The sequence below is a fragment of the Oncorhynchus masou genome, chromosome 24 (genome assembly GCF_036934945.1).
Source record: "Oncorhynchus masou masou isolate Uvic2021 chromosome 24, UVic_Omas_1.1, whole genome shotgun sequence".
Classification (NCBI taxonomy): domain Eukaryota; kingdom Metazoa; phylum Chordata; class Actinopteri; order Salmoniformes; family Salmonidae; genus Oncorhynchus; species Oncorhynchus masou.
In genome coordinates, this window is record NC_088235.1 from 88,731,793 (window position 1) to 88,750,768 (window position 18,976).

An 18,976-nucleotide genomic window follows, 5' to 3' on the forward strand; every position below is an offset into this window, starting at 1 on the left:
AATAATAGTAGAGTGATTTCTTTCAGCTTTTATTTATTTCACATTTCCAGTGGGTCAGAAGTTTACATACACTCAATTAGTATTTGGTAGCGTTGCCTTTAAATTGTTTAACTTGGGTCAAACGTGTCGGGTAGCCTTCCACAAGCTTCCCACAATAAGTTGGGTGAATTTTGGCCCATTCTTCCTGACAGAGCTGGTGTAAATGAGTCAGGTTTGTAGGCCTCCTTGCTCACACAAGGTTTTTCAGTTCTGCCCACACATTTTCAATGGGATTGAGGTCAGGGCTTTGTGATGGCCACTCCAACACATTGACTTTGTTGTCCTTAAGCCATTTTGCCACATCTTTGGAAGTATGCTTGGGGCCATTGTCCATTTGGAAGACCTATTTGCGACCAAGCTTTAACTTCCTGACTGGTGTCTTGAGATGTTGCTTCAATGTATCCACACATTCCCCTCCTCATGATGCCATCTATTTTGTGAAGTGCACCAGTCCCTCCTGCAGAAAAGCACCCCCACAACATGATGCTGTCACCACAGTGCTTCACAGTTGGGATGATGTTCTTCTGCTTGCAAGCCTCCCCCTTTTTCCTCCAAACATAATGATGGCCAAACAGTTCTATTTTTGTTTCATTGGACCAGAGGACATTTCTCCAGAAAGTACGATCTTTGTCCCCATGTGCAGTTGCAAACCGTAGTCTGGCTTTTTTATGGTGGTTTCGGAGCAGTGGCTTCTTCCTTGCTGAGCTGCCTTTCAGGTTGTCGATATAGGACTCAATTTACTGTGGATATAGATACTTTTGTACCTGTTTCCTCCAGCATCTTAACACGGTCCTTTGCTGTTGTTCTGGGATTGATTTGCACTTTTCGCACCAAAGTACGTTCATCTCTAGGAGACAAAGCGTCTCCTTCCTGAGCGGTATGACGGCTGCTTTGTCCCATGGTGTTTGTCCTTGCGTACTATTGTTTGTACAGATGAACGTGGTACCGTCAGGTATTTGGAAATTGCTCCCAAGGATGAACCAGATATGTGGAGGTCTACAATTCTTTATTTTTTTTTAGGTCTTGGCTGATTTCTTTGGATTTTCCCATGATGTCAAGAAAAACACTGAATTTGAAGGTAGGCCTTGAAATACATCCACAGGGTACACCTCAAATGATGTCAATTAGCATTTTAGAAGCTTCTAAAGCCATGACATCATTTCTGGAATTTTACAACCTGTTTAAAGGCACAGTCAACTTAGTGTATGTGAACTTCTGACCCACTGGAATTGCGATTATAAGTTAAAGAATCTGTCTGTAAACAATTGTTGGAAATATTACTTGTCATACACAAAGTAGATGTCCTGACTTGCCAAAACTACAGTTTGTTACAAGACATTTGTGGAGCTGTTGAAACACTTACTTAGGTTGGAGTCATTAAAACTTGTTTATGTAAACTTCTGACTTCAATTGTACATATAAAGTGGGAAAAACGGTATGTGAACATAATTATAGTGACGAGTGTTCAATGACTACAGTGCCTTGCGAAAGTATTCGGGCCACTTGAACATTGCGACCTTTTGCCACATTTCAGGCTTCAAACATAAAGATATAAACCTGTATTTGTTTGTGAAGAATCAACAACAAGTGGGACACAATCATGAAGTGGAACGACATTTATTGGATATTTCAAACTTTTTTAACAAATCAAAAACTGAAAAAATGGGCGTGCAAAATTATTCAGCCCCTTTACTTTCAGTGCAGCAAACTCTCTCCAGAAGTTCAGTGAGGATCTCTGAATGATCCAATGTTGACCTAAATGACTAATGATGATAAATACAACCCACCTGTGTGTAATCAAGTCTCCGTATAAATGCACCTGCACTGTGATAGTCTCAGAGGTCCGTTAAAAGCGCAGAGAGCATCATGAAGAACAAGAAACACACCAGGCAGGTCCGAGATACTGTTGTGAAGAAGTTTAAAGCCGGATTTGGATACAAAAAGATTTCCCAAACTTTAAACATCCCAAGGAGCACTGTGCAAGCGATAATATTGAAATGGAAGGAGTATCAGACCACTGCAAATCTACCAAGACCTGGCCGTCCCTCTAAACTTTCAGCTCATACAAGGAGAAGACTGATCAGAGATGCAGCCAAGAGGCCCATGATCACTCTGGATGAACTGCAGAGATCTACAGCTGAGGTGGGAGGACAACAATCAGTCGTATATTGCACAAATCTGGCCTTTATGGAAGAGTGGCAAGAAGAAAGCCATTTCTTAAAGATATCCATAAAAAGTGTTGTTTAAAGTTTGCCACAAGCCACCTGGGAGACACACCATACATGTGGAAGAAGGTGCTCTGGTCAGATGAAACCAAAATTGAACTTTTTGGCAACAATGCAAAACGTTATGTTTGGCGTAAAAGCAACACAGCTCATCACCCTGAACACACCATCCCCACTGTCAAACATGGTGGTGGCAGCATCATGGTTTGGGCTGCTTTTCTTCAGCAGGGACAGGGAAGATGGTTAAAATTGATGGGAAGATGGATGGAGCCAAATACAGGACCATTCTGGAAGAAAACCTGATGGAGTCTGCAAAAGACCTGAGACTGGGACGGAGATTTGTCTTCCAACAAGACAATGATCCAAAACATAAGGCAAAATCTACAATGGAATGGTTCAAAAATAAACATATCCAGGTGTTAGAATGGCCAAGTCAAAGTCCAGACCTGAATCCAATCGAGAATCTGTGGAAAGAACTGAAAACTGCTGTTCACAAATGCTCTCCATCCAACCTCACTGAGCTCGAGCTGTTTTGCAAGGAGGAATGGGGAAAAATTTCAGTCTCTCGATGTGCAAAACTGATAGAGACATACCCCAAGCGACTTACAGCTATAATCGCAGCAAAAGGTGGTGCTACAAAGTATTAACTTAAGGGGGCTGAATAATTTTGCACGCCCAATTTTTCAGTTTTTGATTTGTTAAAAAAGTTTGAAATATCCAATAAATGTCGTTCCACTTCATGATTGTGTCCCACTTGTTGTTGATTCTTCACAAAAAAATACAGGTTTATATCTTTATGTTTGAAGCCTGAAATGTGGCAAAAGGTCGCAAAGTTCAAGGGGGCCGAATACTTTCGCAAGGCACTGTATGTACGTTGGGCAAAGCAGTCTCTAATGTTCAAGGCAGGGTATTGGGCGGAGGGTGTTTTAACTGTGTAATGGCTTGGAGATGGAAGCTGTTTATCAGTCTCTCGGTCCCAACTTTGTTGCACCTGTACGGTCTCCTTCTTCTAGATGGTAGGGGGGTGAACAGGCTTTGGTTGGGTGGCTGAGGTCCTTTATGATCTTCTTGGCCTTCCTGTGACAGCGGGTGCTGTAGATGTCTTGGAGGGCAAGCAGTGTGCCCCCAATGATGCATTGGGCTGACTGCACCACCACCGTGTAAAGCCCTGCGGTTGTGGATGGTGCAATTGCCGTACCAGGCAGGGATGCAACCAATGATGCTCTCAATAATAAGTAAAATAATATTTTTGTTGTTGAATTTTACCCCCTTTTCTCCCCAATTTTCGTGGTATCCAATTGTTTTTAGTAGCTACTATCTTGTCAACTCCCGTACGGGCTCGGGAGAGACCAAGATTGAAAGTCATGCGTCCTCCGATACACAACCCAACCAAGCCGCACTGCTTCTTAACACAGCTCGCATCCAACCCGGAAGCCAGCCGCACCAATGTGTCGCAGGAAACACCGTGCACCTGGCAACCTTGGTTAGCGCGCAATGCGCCCAGCCCGCCACAGGAGTCGCTGGTGCGCGATGAGGCAAGGACATCCCTCCCTAACCCGGACAACGCTCGGCCAATTGTGCGTTGCCCCACGGACCTCCCGGTTGCGACAGAGCCTTGGCTTGGCGCGAACCCAGAGTCTCTGATGGCACAGCTGGCGCTGCAGTACAGCGCCCTTAACCACTGCGCCACCCGGGAGTCCTATAAGAGAAATAATCTATAAACAGTTGTTGGAACAATGACTTGTGTCATCCACAAAGTGGATGTTGTAAACAACTTGCCAAAACTATAATTTGTTAACCTCTTAACTTCTTGGCGCTACCCATCCCGTTAGCGGGATCATTTTCATCAGCAACCACTGAATAGCATAGCGCAACAGTCAAATAAATTACTAAAAAATATTTATGTTCATGAAATCACAAGTGCAATATTACAAAACACAGTTTAGCCTTTTGTTAATCCACCTGTCGTCTCAGATTTTGAAATGATGCTTTACAGCGAAAGCAATCCAAGCGTTTGTGTAAGTTTATCGATAGCATAACATCATGTACACTTAGCATCAGGAAGCTTGGTTACGAAATCAGAAAAGCAATCAAATTAATCGTTTACCTTTGATCTTCGGATGTTTTCAGTCACGAGACTGCCAGTTACACAAATGTTCCTTTTGTTCCATAAAGATTTTTTTTTACCCAAAATACTGATGTTTGTTTGTCGCGTTATGTTCAGAAATCCACAGGAAAGAGTGGTCACGAAAACACAGACGTATATTCCAAATAATATCCAGAATTTCCACAGAAACATGTCAAACCTTTTTTTATAATCAATCCTCATGTCTTTATTTTTTTGAGCAGTGTATTTAAAAGAAAAGGGAACACTAAAATAACACATCCTAGATCTGAATGAATTAAATATTCTTAAATACTTTTTTCTTTACATAGTTGAATGTTTTGACAACAAAATCACACAAATTATCAATGGAAATCAAATTTATCAACCCATGGAGGTCTGGATTTGGAGTCACACTCAAAATTAAAGTGGAAAACCACACTACAGGCTGATCTAACTTTGATGTTCCCAGCGATAGGAAAAGGATGTCCTTAAAACAAGTCTAAATGAGGCTCAGTAGTGTGTGTGGCCTCCACGTGCCTGTATGACCTCCCTACAACGCCTGGGCATGCTCCTGATGAGGTGGCGGAAGGTCTCCTGAGGGATCTCCTCCCAGACCTGGACTTAAGCATCCGCCAACTCCTGGACAGTCTGTAGTGCAACGTGGCGTTGGTGGATGGAGCGAGACATGATGTCCCAGATGTGCTCAATTGGATTCAGGTCTGGGGAACAGACGGGCCAGTCCATAGCATCAATGCCTTTCTCTTGCAGGAACTGCTGACACACTCCAGCCACATGAGGTCTAGCATTGTCTTGCATTAGGAGGAACCCAGGGCCAACCGCACCAGCATATGGTCTCACAAGGGGTCTGAGGATCTCATCTCGGTACCTAATGGCAGTCAGGCTACCTCTGGCGAACACATGGAGGGCTGTGCGGCCCCCCAAAGAAATGCCACCCCACACCATGACTGACCCACTGCCAAACTGGTCATGCTGGAGGATGTTGCAGGCAGCAGAACGTTCTCCACGGCGTCTCCAGACGGTCACGTCTGTCACGTGCTCACTGTGAACCTGCTTTCCTCTTTGAAGAGCACAGGGCGCCAGTGGCGAATTTGCCAATCTTGGTGTTCTCTGGCAAATGCCAAATCTCCTGCACGGTGTTGAGCTGTAAGCACAACCCCCACCTATGGACGTCGGGCCCTCATACCACCCTCATGGAGTCTGTTTCTGACCGTTTGAGCAGACACATGCACATTTGTGGCCTGCTGGAGGTCATTTTGCAGGGCTCTGGCAGTGCTCCTCCTTCTCCTTGCATAAAGGCGGAGGTAGCGGTCCTGCTGCTGGTTTGTTGCCCTCCTACGGCATCCTCCACGTCTCTTGATGTACTGGCCTGGCTCCTGGTAGCGCCTCCATGCTCTGGACACTACGCTGACAGACACAGCAAACCACCTTGCCACATCTCGCATTGATGTGCCATCCTGGATGAGCTGCACTACCTGAGCCACTTGTGTGGGTTGTAGACTCCGTCTCATGCTACCACTAGAGTGAAAGCACCGCCAGCATTCAAAAGTGACCAAAACATCAGCCAGGAAGCATAGGAAATGAGAAGTGGTCTGTGGTCCCCACCTGCAGAACCACTCCTTTATTGGGGGTTTGACTTGGAGTTACATTGTGTTGTTTAAGTGTTCCCTTTATTTTTTTGAGCAGTGTATATATTTGATAATATATCAACCGAGTGTGTAGGTTTTTCAATAACAACGAGAGGAACAATGGCGGCTTTCTCAGTTGCGCAAAAACTGACTTTGAGAGCCCGCACCTATTCGCTTACACTTTGTGATCCTTCACGCTAATTTTTCTAAATAAAAGCCTGAAACTATGTCTAAAGACTGACACCTTGAGGAAGCGATAGGAAAAGGATCTGGTTGATATCCCTTTAAATGAGGCGAAGGCAGGCTATGGAACATGGCACTTTCATTATAGAAGCCACTTCCTGATTGGATTTTCCTCAGGCTTTCGCCTGCAATATCAGTTCTGTAATACTCACTGACAATATTTTAACAGTTTTGGAAACTTTAGTATTTTCTATCCTAATCTGACAATTATATGCATATTCTAGTTCCTGGGACTGAGAAATAGGTCGTTTCAAATGGGTACGTTTTTTAGCCAAAAACGAAAATACTGCCCCCTACACGCAAAAGGTTAAACTTCTCTAGGATCGGAATTTTGGATGAAAAGCTTGCCCAAATAAAATGAATCACTAACCTTTGATCTTCATCAGATGACACTCATAGGACATCATGTTGCACAATACATGTATGTTTTGTTCGATAATGTGCATATTTATAGCCAAAAATCTCAGTTTACATTGGCTCGTTATGTGCAGTAATGTTTTGATTCCAAAACATCCGGTGATTTTGCAGAAATGTTCATAATAAACATTGATAAAAGATACAGCTTTATTCACAGAATTAAAGATAAACTTCTCCTTAATCCAACTGCTGTGTCAGATTTCAAAAAAACTTTACAGAAAAAGCATAATCTGAGAACAGCGCTCAGAGCCCAAAACAGCCAGAGGAATATCATTTTGGAGTCAACAAAGTTAGAAATAAAACTATAAACATTCACTTACTTTTGATCTTCATCAGAAGGCACTCCCAGGAATCCCAGTTTTACAATAAAGTCCATAATTTATGTCCAAATAGCCACTTGTTGTTAGCGTGTTCAGCCCAGTAATCCATCTTCATGAGGCGCAGGCACTTCGTCCAGACAAAAACTCGAAAAGGTCCGTTACAGTCCTTTAGAAACATGTCAAACGATGTATGGAATCAGTCTTTAGGATGTTTTTAACATAAAACATCAATGTTCCAACCGGAGACTTCGTTTGTCTGTAGAAAAGCACTGGAACGCGAGGTAAATCTGTCGGAAGCGCGCGTCGTGAGACCAAGGCACTCTGCCAGACCCCTCCTTTATAGTAGAATCCTCATTCAAGTTTCTAAAGACGGTTGACATCTAGTGGAAGCCGCAGGAAGTGCTACTTTATCCATATCTCAATGTGTATTCGGTAGGCCAAGCTTTGAAAAACTACAAACCTCAATGCCCCACTTCCTGGTTGGATTTTTCCCCAGGTTTTTGCCTGCCATATGAGTTATGTTATACTCCGACATCATTCAAACAGTTTTAGAAACTTCTGAGTGTTTTCTATCCAATACTAATAATAATATGCATATATTCACATCTGGGACAGAGTAGGAGGCAGTTCACTCTGGACCATGTTATTCATCCAAAAGTGAAAATGCTGCCCTCTATCACAAAAAGGTTATAGACAAATTCTTATTTTTAATGACTGCCTATCTCAGCCAAACCCAGACTACACTGGGCCAATTGTGCGCCGCCTTATGGGACTCCCATTCATGGCCGGATGTGTTAGAGACAGATTTGGGCCAGGGACTGTAGTGACGCTTCTTGCACGGAGATGCAGTGCCTCAGACCGCTGCGCCACTCGGGAGTGTGTGTGTGTATGTATGTATGTATGTATGTATGTGTGTATGTGTGTATGTGTGTATGTGTGTATGTGTGTATGTGTGTATGTGTGTGTGTGTGTGTGTGTGTGTGTGTGTGTGTGTGTGTGTATATATCAGCAAAAAAAGTACTTCCCTTTTCCAGGACCCTGTCTTTCAAAGATAATTTGTAAAAATCCAAATAATTTCACAGATCTTCATTGTATAGGGTTTAAACACTGTTTCCCGTGCTTGTTCAATAAACAATTAACATGGATTTGTGAAACGGTCATTAAGACACTAACAGCTTACAGACTGTAGGCAATTAAGGTCACAGTTATGAAAACTTACACCACTAAAGAGGATTTTCTACTGACTCTGGAAAAATACCAAAAGAAAGATGCCCAGCTTCCCTGCTCATCTGCGTGAACGTACCATGGGCATGCTGGAAGGAGGCATGAGGACTGCAGATGTGGCCAGTGCAATAAATTGCAATATCCGTTCTGTAAGACGCCTTAAACAGGACAGACATCTGATCGTCCTCGCAGTGGCAGACCACGTGTAACAACACCTGCACAGTATCGGTACATCCGAACATTACAACTTCGGGACAGGTACAGGATGGCAACAACTGCCCGAGGTACCATAAGAATGCACAATCTCTCCATCAGTGCTCAGACTGTCCGCAATAGGCTGAGAGAGGCTTGACTGAGGGATTGTAGGCCTGTTGTAAAGCAGGTTGTCACCAGACCTCACAGGCAACGTCATCACATATGGGCACAAACCCACCGTCGCTGGATCACGCAGACTGGCCAAAAGTGCTCTTCACTGATGAGTCGTGGTTTTGTCTCACCAGGAGTGATGGTCAGATTTGCGTATATCGTCGAAGGAATGAGCGTTACACCGAGGCCTGTACTCTGGAGTGGGATCGATTTGGAGGTGGAGGGTCCGTCATGGTCTGGGGGCAGTGTGTCACAGCATCATCGGACTGAGCTTGTTGTCATTGCAGGCAATCTGAACGCTGTGCATTACAGGGAAGACATCCTCCTCCCTCGTGTGGTACCCATCCCACAGGCTCATCCTGACATGACCCTCCAGTATGACAATTCCACCAGTCATACTGCTCATTCTGTGCATGATTTCCTGCAAGACAGGATTGTCAGTGTTCTGCCATGGCCAGCGAAGAGCCCGGATCTCAATCCCATTGAGCACGTCTGGGACCTGTTGGATCAGAGGGTGAGGGCCAGGGCCATTACCCCCAGAAATGTCCGGGAACTTGCAGGTGCCTTGGTGGACGAGTGGGGTACCATCTCACAGCAAGAACTGGCAAATCTGGTGCAGTCCATTAACTTAATATAATACATAAATAAAATCTATTTAGTCTCAAATAAATAATGAAACATGCTCAATTTGGTTTAAATAATGCAACAACACAGTGTTGGAGTAGAAAGTAAATGTGCAATATGTGCCATGTAAAAAGCTAATGTTTAAGTTCCTTGCTGAGAACATATGAAAGCTGGTAGTTCAATATTCCGACTTATTCAATATTCCCACTTAAGAAGTTTTAGATTGGAATTATTATTGGAATTATGACACAGGACTATTTCTCTCTACACCATTTGTATTTCATATACCTTTGACTGTTGGATGTTCTAATAGGCACTTTTAGTATTGCCAGCCTAATCTCAGGAGTTGATAGGCTTGAAGTCATCAACAGCGCTGTGCTTCAATCATTGCTTTGAGCTGCTTGCAAACGCAGGTAAGTTTGAATGAATGCTTACTCGCCTGATGCGGTCTTCCACTGCTCAGACTGCTCTGTCAAATCATAGACTTAATTATAATATAATAAACACAGAAATATATGAGCCTTTGGTCATTAATATGGTCAAATCCGGAAACTAATTTAGAAAACAAAACGTTTAGTCTTTCAGTGAAATACGGAACCGTTCCGTAGTTTATTGAACGGGTGGCAACCCTAAGTCTAAATATTGCTGTTCCATTGCACAACCTTATGTCATAATTATGTATAATTCTGGGAAATTAGTTTGCTACGAGCCAGGTGGCTCAAACTGTTGCAAATACCCTAACTCTGTGTGCAATGGACGCAGGAGAGTTGACACAATTTCCCTAGTTAATATTGCCTATGTCCAGTTTCTGTTCTGAGAGATGGCTTTTTCTTTGCTACTCTGCCTAGAAGGACAGCATGCTGGAGTCGCCTCTTCACTGTTGATGTTGAGACTGGTGTTTTGCGGGAACTATTTAATGTAGCTGCCAGTTGAGGACTTGAGGCGTCTGTTTCTCAAACTAGACATTCTAATGTACTCGTCCTCTTGCTCAGTTGTGCACCGGGGCCTCCCACTCGTTCTATTCTGGTTAGAGCCAGTTTGCGCTGTCCTGTGAAGGGAGTAGTACACAGTGTTGTACGAGAATTTCTGTTTCTTGGCAATTTCTCGCATGGAATATCCTTCATTTCTCAGAACAAGACAAGACTGATGAGTTTCAGAAGAAAGTCTTTGTTTCTGGCCATTTTGAGCCTGTAATCAAACCCACAAATGCTGATGCTCCAGATACTCAACTCGTCTAAAGAAGGCTTTATTGCTTTTTAATCAGAACAACAGTTTTTACCTGTGCTAACATAATTGCAAAAGGATTTTCTAATGATCAATTAGCCTTTTTAAAATGATAAATTTGGATTAGCTAACACAACATGCCATTGGATCACAGGAGTGATGGTTGCTGATAATGGGCCTCTGTACGCCTATGTAGATATTCCATTAACAATCAGCCGTTTCCAGCTACGATAGTCATTTACAAAGTTAATTGTGTCTACACTGTAATTCTGATCAATTTGATGTTATTTTAATGGACAATTTTTTTTTTACTTTACTTTCAAAAATAAGGACATTTCTAAGTGACCCCAAACTTTTGAACATGTTGTTTTACTCCTCTTGACAATTTACCATTTTACACCTAGGATTACTATAAATAACTAACGCATTGTGTAAGAGATTCTCCAAAATATTACAAAGAAGGTTTGGTCGGCGTTTAAAAATCCATAGTGTAGACTTCCAACAACTACCCTGACGGACAAATAAACATGGTGTAGGCGAGGCACTTTCAGGGGGCCACATTCCATTATGTCTGAAAATGGTAATCAATAAAGGCTACCGATAGATAGCCTACTGTAATTTCTTATTATGAGGCAAAAATTAGTAGGCTACCTGGTACTCGCAAGACTGTCCCAAAGATACCTCTGTATCCCGGTGACATCAGTGCCATGAATAGGATAAAATATTCTGCATGCAACAGACCAAAGACTGAACGCACACTTGCATCATTAGCGAAGAGACCGAGCAGGCAGGCCTGCCCACTGGGAAGAGAGAGGTTGGGGTAATCTGCATCTCGCAATTTCATGCCTTGCAAATTAACCGAAGTTGTCTGAAGTTCACCTCTTCCTCTCTGGTTTTATTTGAATTACACAAATGTCCATTTTATAGCCTTTTTTATTTTTCACCTTTATTTAACCAGGTAGGCTAGTTGAGAACAAGTTCTCATTTGCAACTGCGACCTGGCCAAGATAAAGCTTAGCAGTGTGAGCAGACAACACAGAGTTACACATGGAGTAAACAATTAACAAGTCAATAACACAGTACAAAAAAGGCGAGTCTATATACATTGTGTGCAAAAGGCATGAGGAGGTAGGCGAATAATTACAACCTTGCAGATTAGCACTGGAGTGATAAATGATCAGATGGTCATGTACCGGTAGAGATACTGGTGTGCAAAAGAGCAGAAAAGTAAATAAATAAAAACAGTGTGGGGATGAGGTAGGTGAAAATGGGTGGGTTATTTACCAATAGACTATGTACAGCTGCAGCGTTCGGTTAGCTGCTCAGATAGCACATGTTTGAAGTTGGTGAGGGAGATAAAAGTCTCCAACCTCAGGGATTTTTGCAATTCGTTCCAGTCACAGGCAGCAGAGTACTGGAACGAAAGGCGGCCAAATGAGGTGTTGGCTTTAGGGATGATCAGTGAGATACACCTGCTGGAGCGCGTGCTACGGATGGGTGTTGCCATCGTGACCAGTGAACTGAGATAAGGCGGAGCTTTACCTAGCATGGACTTGTAGATGACCTGGAGCCAGTGGGTCTTGCGATGAATATGTAGCGAGGGCCATCCGACTAGAGCATACAAGTCGCAGTGGTAGGTGGTATAAGGTGCTTTAGTGACAAAACGGATGGCACTGTGATAAACTGCATCCAGTTTGCTGAGTAGAGTGTTGGAGGCAATTTTGTAGATGACATCGCCGAAGTCGAGGATCGGTAGGATAGTCAGTTTTACTAGGGTAAGTTTGGCGGCGTGAGTGAAGGAGGCTTTGTTGCGGAATAGAAAGCCGACTCTTGATTTGATTTTCGATTGGAGATGTTTGATATGAGTCTGGAAGGAGAGTTTACAGTCTAGCCAGACACCTAGGTACTTATAGGTGTCCACATATTCAAGGTCAGAACCATCCAGGGTGGTGATGCTCGTCGGGCATGCGGGTAGCCTATCGACTATAACACAGAAAATGTTTTGCGATAAATGCACTGTGATTAAGGGTGGGGGTATGAAACAACGTTTTTCGGTTAGGGTTTTTTCTTAATGTTAAGTATCCCAACTTTGTTGAAACATTTTAACACTTTAATGTTCACAGCCCTACCCATTGACCTGGCACAGTAGTTGTGGCCCTACAGTACTCCCAGCTGAAGGATTTATATAAGGCAGATGCCAGCTGGCCCACAGCAGGCCTGAGAGTGGCTGATTTTAGAGACAGGTAGTGGCAGTTTGACCTCGATTAGTCTGACTTTCCTCGCCATTACACTTTACCCAAAGACCGACCAGAGATTCTTCTTTCCTCCGTAATCAAATGCTCCATCTGTCTTCTCAGTTTCACCTCACTATTTCCCCAGGACATAGCCCTAGCTCATTATTCTAGTGAGTGACAGTTGCAGTAAGTTCATTGTCAGCCATCTGTTTGTTTAAACCCACTCTGCGGTCTTCAAACCACCACGGTCAAATCTCCAGTCATAATAAAATGCTCTTTCCCTATCTTTCAGAGGTATTTCCAAGAAGTATTATCACCCTGCAAATTGGTTTCATGCTGAAAATGATCTTGCTCACATGGGAGATGTGTTTTTGTGGGCACTAGTCAGGAGAGAGTTAGTTGAGTCGGGTCTCTCAGCTTTCTGCAGCTGATTACGGCTTCTGACTGTAATCTAGGCCTGTAATCTAGGATTTGAATAGGTATAGTGTACAGTGCATAGTCCCAACCCTTTGCCCAGTCTTCACATTTTGCTTCCTTAAAATTCTTTCTAAAAAGGGATTACATTTTTCCTCTACACAACCTACTCAGCATTTTCAAAGTAAAAGAAAGTTAGAGGAAATTTGTTTAAAAAATTTAAAAAAAAAACAATTGTGGAAAAGTACCCGATTGTCCTACTTGATTAAAAGTAAAGATACCTTAATAGAAAATGACTCGAATAAAAGTGAAAGTCACCCAGTAAAATAGTACTTGAGTAAAAGTCAAAGTATTTCACATTCCTTATATTAAGCAAAGCAGACGGCATGATTTTCTTGTTTAAAAATGTTATGGATAGCCAGGGGCACACCAACACTGACATCATTTACAAACAAAGTGTTTGTTTAGTGAGTCCGCCAGATCAGAGGGAGTAGGGATGAATAGGGATGTTCTCTTGATTAGTACGTGTATTTTACCATTTTCCTGTCCTAAGCTTTCTAAATGTAACATACTTTTAATTGAGGGAAAATGTATGGAGTAAAGAGTACATTATTTTCGTTAGGAATGTAGTGGAGTAAAAGATCTAAAAAGTACAAATACCCCCGAAAAAACATCTTAAGTAGTACTTTAAAGTATTTTTACTTTACACCACTAAAAACATTAATATATTTCTTAATTGCTTATGTCTTCACACCCAGAGTTAATTTTTAGTAGAAGTACCTTTGGCAGGCTTTTAAAGCTGTGAATATTTTTTGAATAATAATATACCAAGTTTTCACAACTCTTAGTATGATGTCCATTTTGTTTTTGTTCAAATTGCTCAAGCTCAGTAAATTTGGTTGGGAATCATTGATGGACAGTAATATTCAAACTTTGGCTCTGATTTGAGACGAGACCACTCAGGAACATTCAGCACCTCTTGGAAAGCCATTCTGGCATTCAAATGTGTGTAATAGTTTCAATGAAAAATAAAACTCCCAGGGTTAGGTTTTCAGAAGTCTGAGGGCTTTTCCTTTTTACATGTGCTTTACTCCTTTCATATTGATTTTTACAAACTCCCCAGCCCCTGCCAATGACGAGCATACCCATAACATGATGCTGCCACCACATTACTTGAAAATTCTGAGGGTTTCACTCTGTGTTGTATTGGTTTTTAATTTAGGCCAAAAAGTTAATCAAATCATATCAAACTTTATTCGTCACATGCGCCAAATACAACAGGTGTAGTAGACCTTACCGTGACATGTTTACTTACAAGCCCTTAACTTTATTTATTGAACTGCATTGTTGGTTAAGAAAATATTTACTAAATAAACTACAATAAAAAAAATAAGTAACACAATAACGAGGCTATATAAAGGGGGTACCGGTTTGTCAATGTCATTGGTACATGTAGGTAGGGGTAAAGTGACTATGCATAGATAATAAACAGTGAGTAGCAGCAGTGTAAAAACAAATGGGTGGGTGTCAATGTAAATTGTTGGGTGGCCATTTGATTAATAGTTCAGCAGTCTTATGACTTGGAGATAGAAGCTGTTAAGGAGCCTTTTGGTCCAAGACTAGGCACTCCTGTACCGCTTGCCGTGCGGTAGCAGAGAGAACAGTCTATGACGTGGGTGACTGGAGTCGTTTTACAATTTTTTGGTCCTTCCTCTGATACTGGCTGGTATAGAGGTCCTGGGTGGCAGGGAGCTCGGCCCCAGTGATGTACTGGGCCACACGCACTGCCCTCTGTAGCGCCTTGCAGTCAGATGCCAAGCAGTTGCCATACCAAGCGGTGATGTAGCCAGTCAAGATGCTCTCGATGCTGCTGTAGAACTTTAGGAGATTCTTAGGGCCAATGCCATATCTTTTCAGCCACCTGAGGGGGAAGAGTCATTGTTGTACCCTCTTCACAACTGTGTTGGTGTGTTTGGACAATGATAGGTCCTTAGTGATGTGGACACCGAGGAACTTTAATCTATCGACCCGCTCCACTACAGCCCCGTCGATGTGAATGGGGGAGTGCTCAGCTCTCCTTTTCCTGTAGTCTACGATCAGCTCTTTTGTCTTGCTGATGTTGAGGGAGAGGTGGTTGTCCTGCACCACTGCCAGGTCTCTGACCTCCCTAATAGGCTCTCATCGGTGATCAGGCCTACCACCATCATGTTGTCGGCAAACTTTGATGTTGGAGTCATGCACAGTCGTGGGTGAACAGGGAGCACAGGAGGGGACTAAGCATACTCCCCTGAGGGGCCCCTATCTTGAGGGTCAGCGTGGTGGATGTGTTCCTTACCCTCACCACCTGGGGGAGGCCAATCAGGAAGTCCAAAATCCAGTTTGAGGGAGGTGTTTAATCCCAGGGTCCTTAGTTTAGTGATGAACTTGGAGTGCACTATGGTGTTGAACGCTGAGCTGTAGTCAATGAACAGCCTTCTCACGTGTTCCTTTTGTCCAGGCGGGAAAGGGCAGTGTGGAGTGCAATAGAGATTGCATCATATTTTGGGGTGATATGTGAATTTGAGTGTGTCCAGGGTTTCTGGGATAATGGTGTTAATGCGAGCCATGACCAGCCTTCCAAAGCATTTCATGGCTCAAGATGAGAGCTACGGGGCGAATGTCATTTAGGCAGGTTACCTTGTGTTCTTGGACATAGGGTGGTCTGCTTGAAACATTGTAGGTATTACAGAGTGGGTCAGAGAGAGGTTGAGAATGTCAGGTAAGACACTTGCCAGCTGGTCAGCGCATGCTCTGAGTACGCATCCTGGTAACCCATCCGGCCCTGCGGCCTTGTGAATGTTGACCTCTTTAAAGGTCTTACTAATTAATATTGGCTACGAAGAGCGTGATCACACAGACGCAGGATTTTCGTATAAGCGTCCAGATCAGTGTCCTGCTCCTTGAAAGCGGCAGCTCTAGCCTTTAGCTCAGTGCGGATGTTGTCTGTAATCCCTTGCTTCTGGTTGGGATATGTACAGTCACTGTGGGGACGTCGTCGTCAATGCACTTCTTATTGAAGCCGGTGACTGATGTGGTAAACTCAATGCCGTCGGATGAATCTCGGAACATACACTATATATACAAAAGTATGTAGATTCGACTTTTCAGCCACACATGTTGCTGACAGGTGTATAGAATCGAGCACACGCCCATTCAGTCTCCATAGACAAATAGAATGGCCTTACTGAAGAGCTCAGTGACTTTCAACGTGGCACTGCCATGGGATGCCATCATTCCAACAAGTCAATTTGCCAAATGTCTGCCCTGCCAGAGCTGCCACGGTCAACTGTAAGTGCTGTTATTGTGAAGTGGAAACGTCTTGGAGCAACCGGCTCAGCCGCGAAGTGGATATATGTTGCCGTAGGAGTTGTGCAAGATGGTAGAATCTTATTCAGAGCAGTAACGTCTGCTTAATGTGACTCCCCATCCCGGATCCGGGAGTGTAATCATCGCCTGACACTAATTAGCATAACGCAACGGACATAATTATCCCTAAAAAATATTCCTATTCATGAAAATCACAAATGAAATATATTGAGACACAGCTTAGCCTTTTGTTAATCACCCTGTCATCTCAGATTTTCAAAATATGCTTTACAGCCAAAGCTAGACAAGCATTTGTAAGTTTATCGATAGCCTCGCATAGCATTATGCCTTGCTAGCAGCAGGCAACCTTGTCACAAATCAGAAAAGCAATCAAATTAAATCGTTTACCTTTGAGCTTCGGATGTTTTCACTCACGAGCCTCCCAGGTAGATAGCCAAAGTTCATTTTTTTCCCAAAATATTATTTTTATAGGTGAAATTGCTCCATTTGTTCTTCACGTTTGGCTGAGAAATCGCCTGGAAATTGCAGTCACGAAAATGGCGAAAGATATTCCAAATTAGCTCCATAATATCGACAGAAACATGGCAAACGTTGTTTAGAATCCATCCTCAAGGTGTTTTTCTAATATCTATTCGATAATATAGTTTTTCAGTAGGACCGATTGGAGTAATGGCTACCTCTTTATTTAACGCGAGAGTCACCCTGGGAGCCATCATGTGACCACTTACGCAATGTAGCCGCCTACGGCTATTCTTCAACATAAATGCGTAAAACTACGTCACAATGTTGTAGACACCTTGGGGAATACGTAGAAAGTGTAAGCTCATTGATAGGACATTCACAGCTCAATAGGGACACATTGGAACGCAGCGCTTTCAAAATATGGGGCACTTCCGGATTGGATTTTTCTCAGGCTTTCGCCTGCAACATCAGTTCTGTTATACTCACAGACAATATCTTTACAGTTTTGGAAACGTTAGTGTTTTCTATCCAAAGCTGTCAATTATATGCATATTCTAGCATCTTGTCCTGACAAAATATCCCATTTTAAAATGGCAACGTTTTTTTTCTCCAAAAATGAAAATACTGCCCCTAGAGTCGCAACAGGTTAAGATGCTTCCACCAAGTATTAACACCGGAGTGTGAAGACGTATATGCAAACAATACATGCTTCATTTGTATTTCTTAGTATTTTGGAAAATGTTCTGTCATTTTGCTTTTGCTTTGAAAATGTAGGTTGTGTAGATCAAGATGCAACTTTTTTTTATCCCGTTTTAAATGACATTTTAAACATAAATGAAAATACTATGCAAGGGGTGTGTGGACTTTTACTAGCGACTGTATTTTATTTATATATATATATATATTTCATTTATTGGCCTTTTTCTGTTCTGTTTTCAGTGGTGTGGATGTCTGGTCAGTGATTAACTGCAGGTAGAGCTGTCTTTATCCCCACTGTATGTCTGCCTGGTCTCAGAAAAGGCTTCCTTAAACTGGCCCGTACGCCAGAATATGCTTGCATCATCCAGCCAGAGGTCAGGTTATAGCCTGGCTCTGATCAGCCAGCTGTGTGAATGTGTTGCGTGTTTGCCACTGAGTGCCTGCTCAGTGTTACACTGCAGTTCTTTATCTCAGTTTGTATATCTGCCAATCCTCACAAAGGCCCATTTAAGCCAGCACTGAGTTTAGTCCGGCCATACGCCCAGAAATACATATTTACTCCCAGAGCGCAGATTAACAGATACTCTCAGGTCCCAGTGTAATTCTCTAGAACTCACTCCATATACAAGCACACGCACGTGCGCGCGGGCATGCATGCATGCATGCACGCACACACACACCAGCAGTAGGTTATAGCCAGTCCAGCTGTCCCAGAGGCACTGAGAGGAATGTGTGATCTCACTGCGCTGTCTGTCCTGCCAAGGATGAACCCACTGGACCACAGCCGGCCCATTGTCCAGACCGTTTCCCCTTTCACCAGGCGTTCATCAAATTACGTGCACCATTGGCCGCCGCAATTCTAATTTTGCGTCTCTGACAATTAGATGTAAAATGTCTGCCCGGCCTACAGTGATTTTAGCTTCTGCCTAATTCAGAAATTGCCATACCAGCTCTGCTTCCAACCAACTCGATATGCTCTGGTAAATGGACACAATTATTCAGTCTTTGTCTCATTAACGCTAACCACCCCTCCCGGGGTTATTTGGTACGTACCGTCTGAGGTGAGCGTGCCCTGCGGTGGCGGCGGGTTGAGTCCAAATGGAGAGGCGGTGGGGGAGTCCATGCGTGACCCCCGTGGGAATGCCCGGTTGTTGTGATCCCTCTGTATCTCGTTGGTGAAGCGGCTGTTGACGGGGATGTTCTCTGGGACCACCTGGACCAGCGGGGGGACCACCTGCATCTCACTGCGCCCCAGGGTCCGCAGACACTGCTCCTCCAACGCAGCAATCAGCACAGATTGGTTGTTCACCACCCCCGCCATCGCTGCAAAACGCCCTTCCAGCTCCTTGTGGCAGTAGAGAGAAGT

The 18,976-nt window shown here is 43.3% G+C and overlaps 2 protein-coding genes across 6 annotated transcripts in view; one reads left to right on the top strand and one right to left on the bottom strand.

Annotated features, from left to right (window-relative positions):
* The window catches only part of LOC135512952 (ras-specific guanine nucleotide-releasing factor RalGPS2), a 148,465-nt gene that overhangs the window by 79,662 nt on the left and 49,827 nt on the right, over positions 1-18,976 (top strand). The window lies entirely within an intron of this gene.
* LOC135512953 (angiopoietin-related protein 1-like) overlaps positions 1-18,976 on the bottom strand; it is a 49,973-nt gene that overhangs the window by 10,295 nt on the left and 20,702 nt on the right. For both annotated transcript variants that reach the window (XM_064935499.1, XM_064935500.1), the window contains exon 4: positions 18,664-18,955. In XM_064935499.1, coding sequence (XP_064791571.1) covers positions 18,664-18,955 — 292 coding nt within the window. The remainder of the gene's footprint in view (positions 1-18,663; positions 18,956-18,976) is intronic.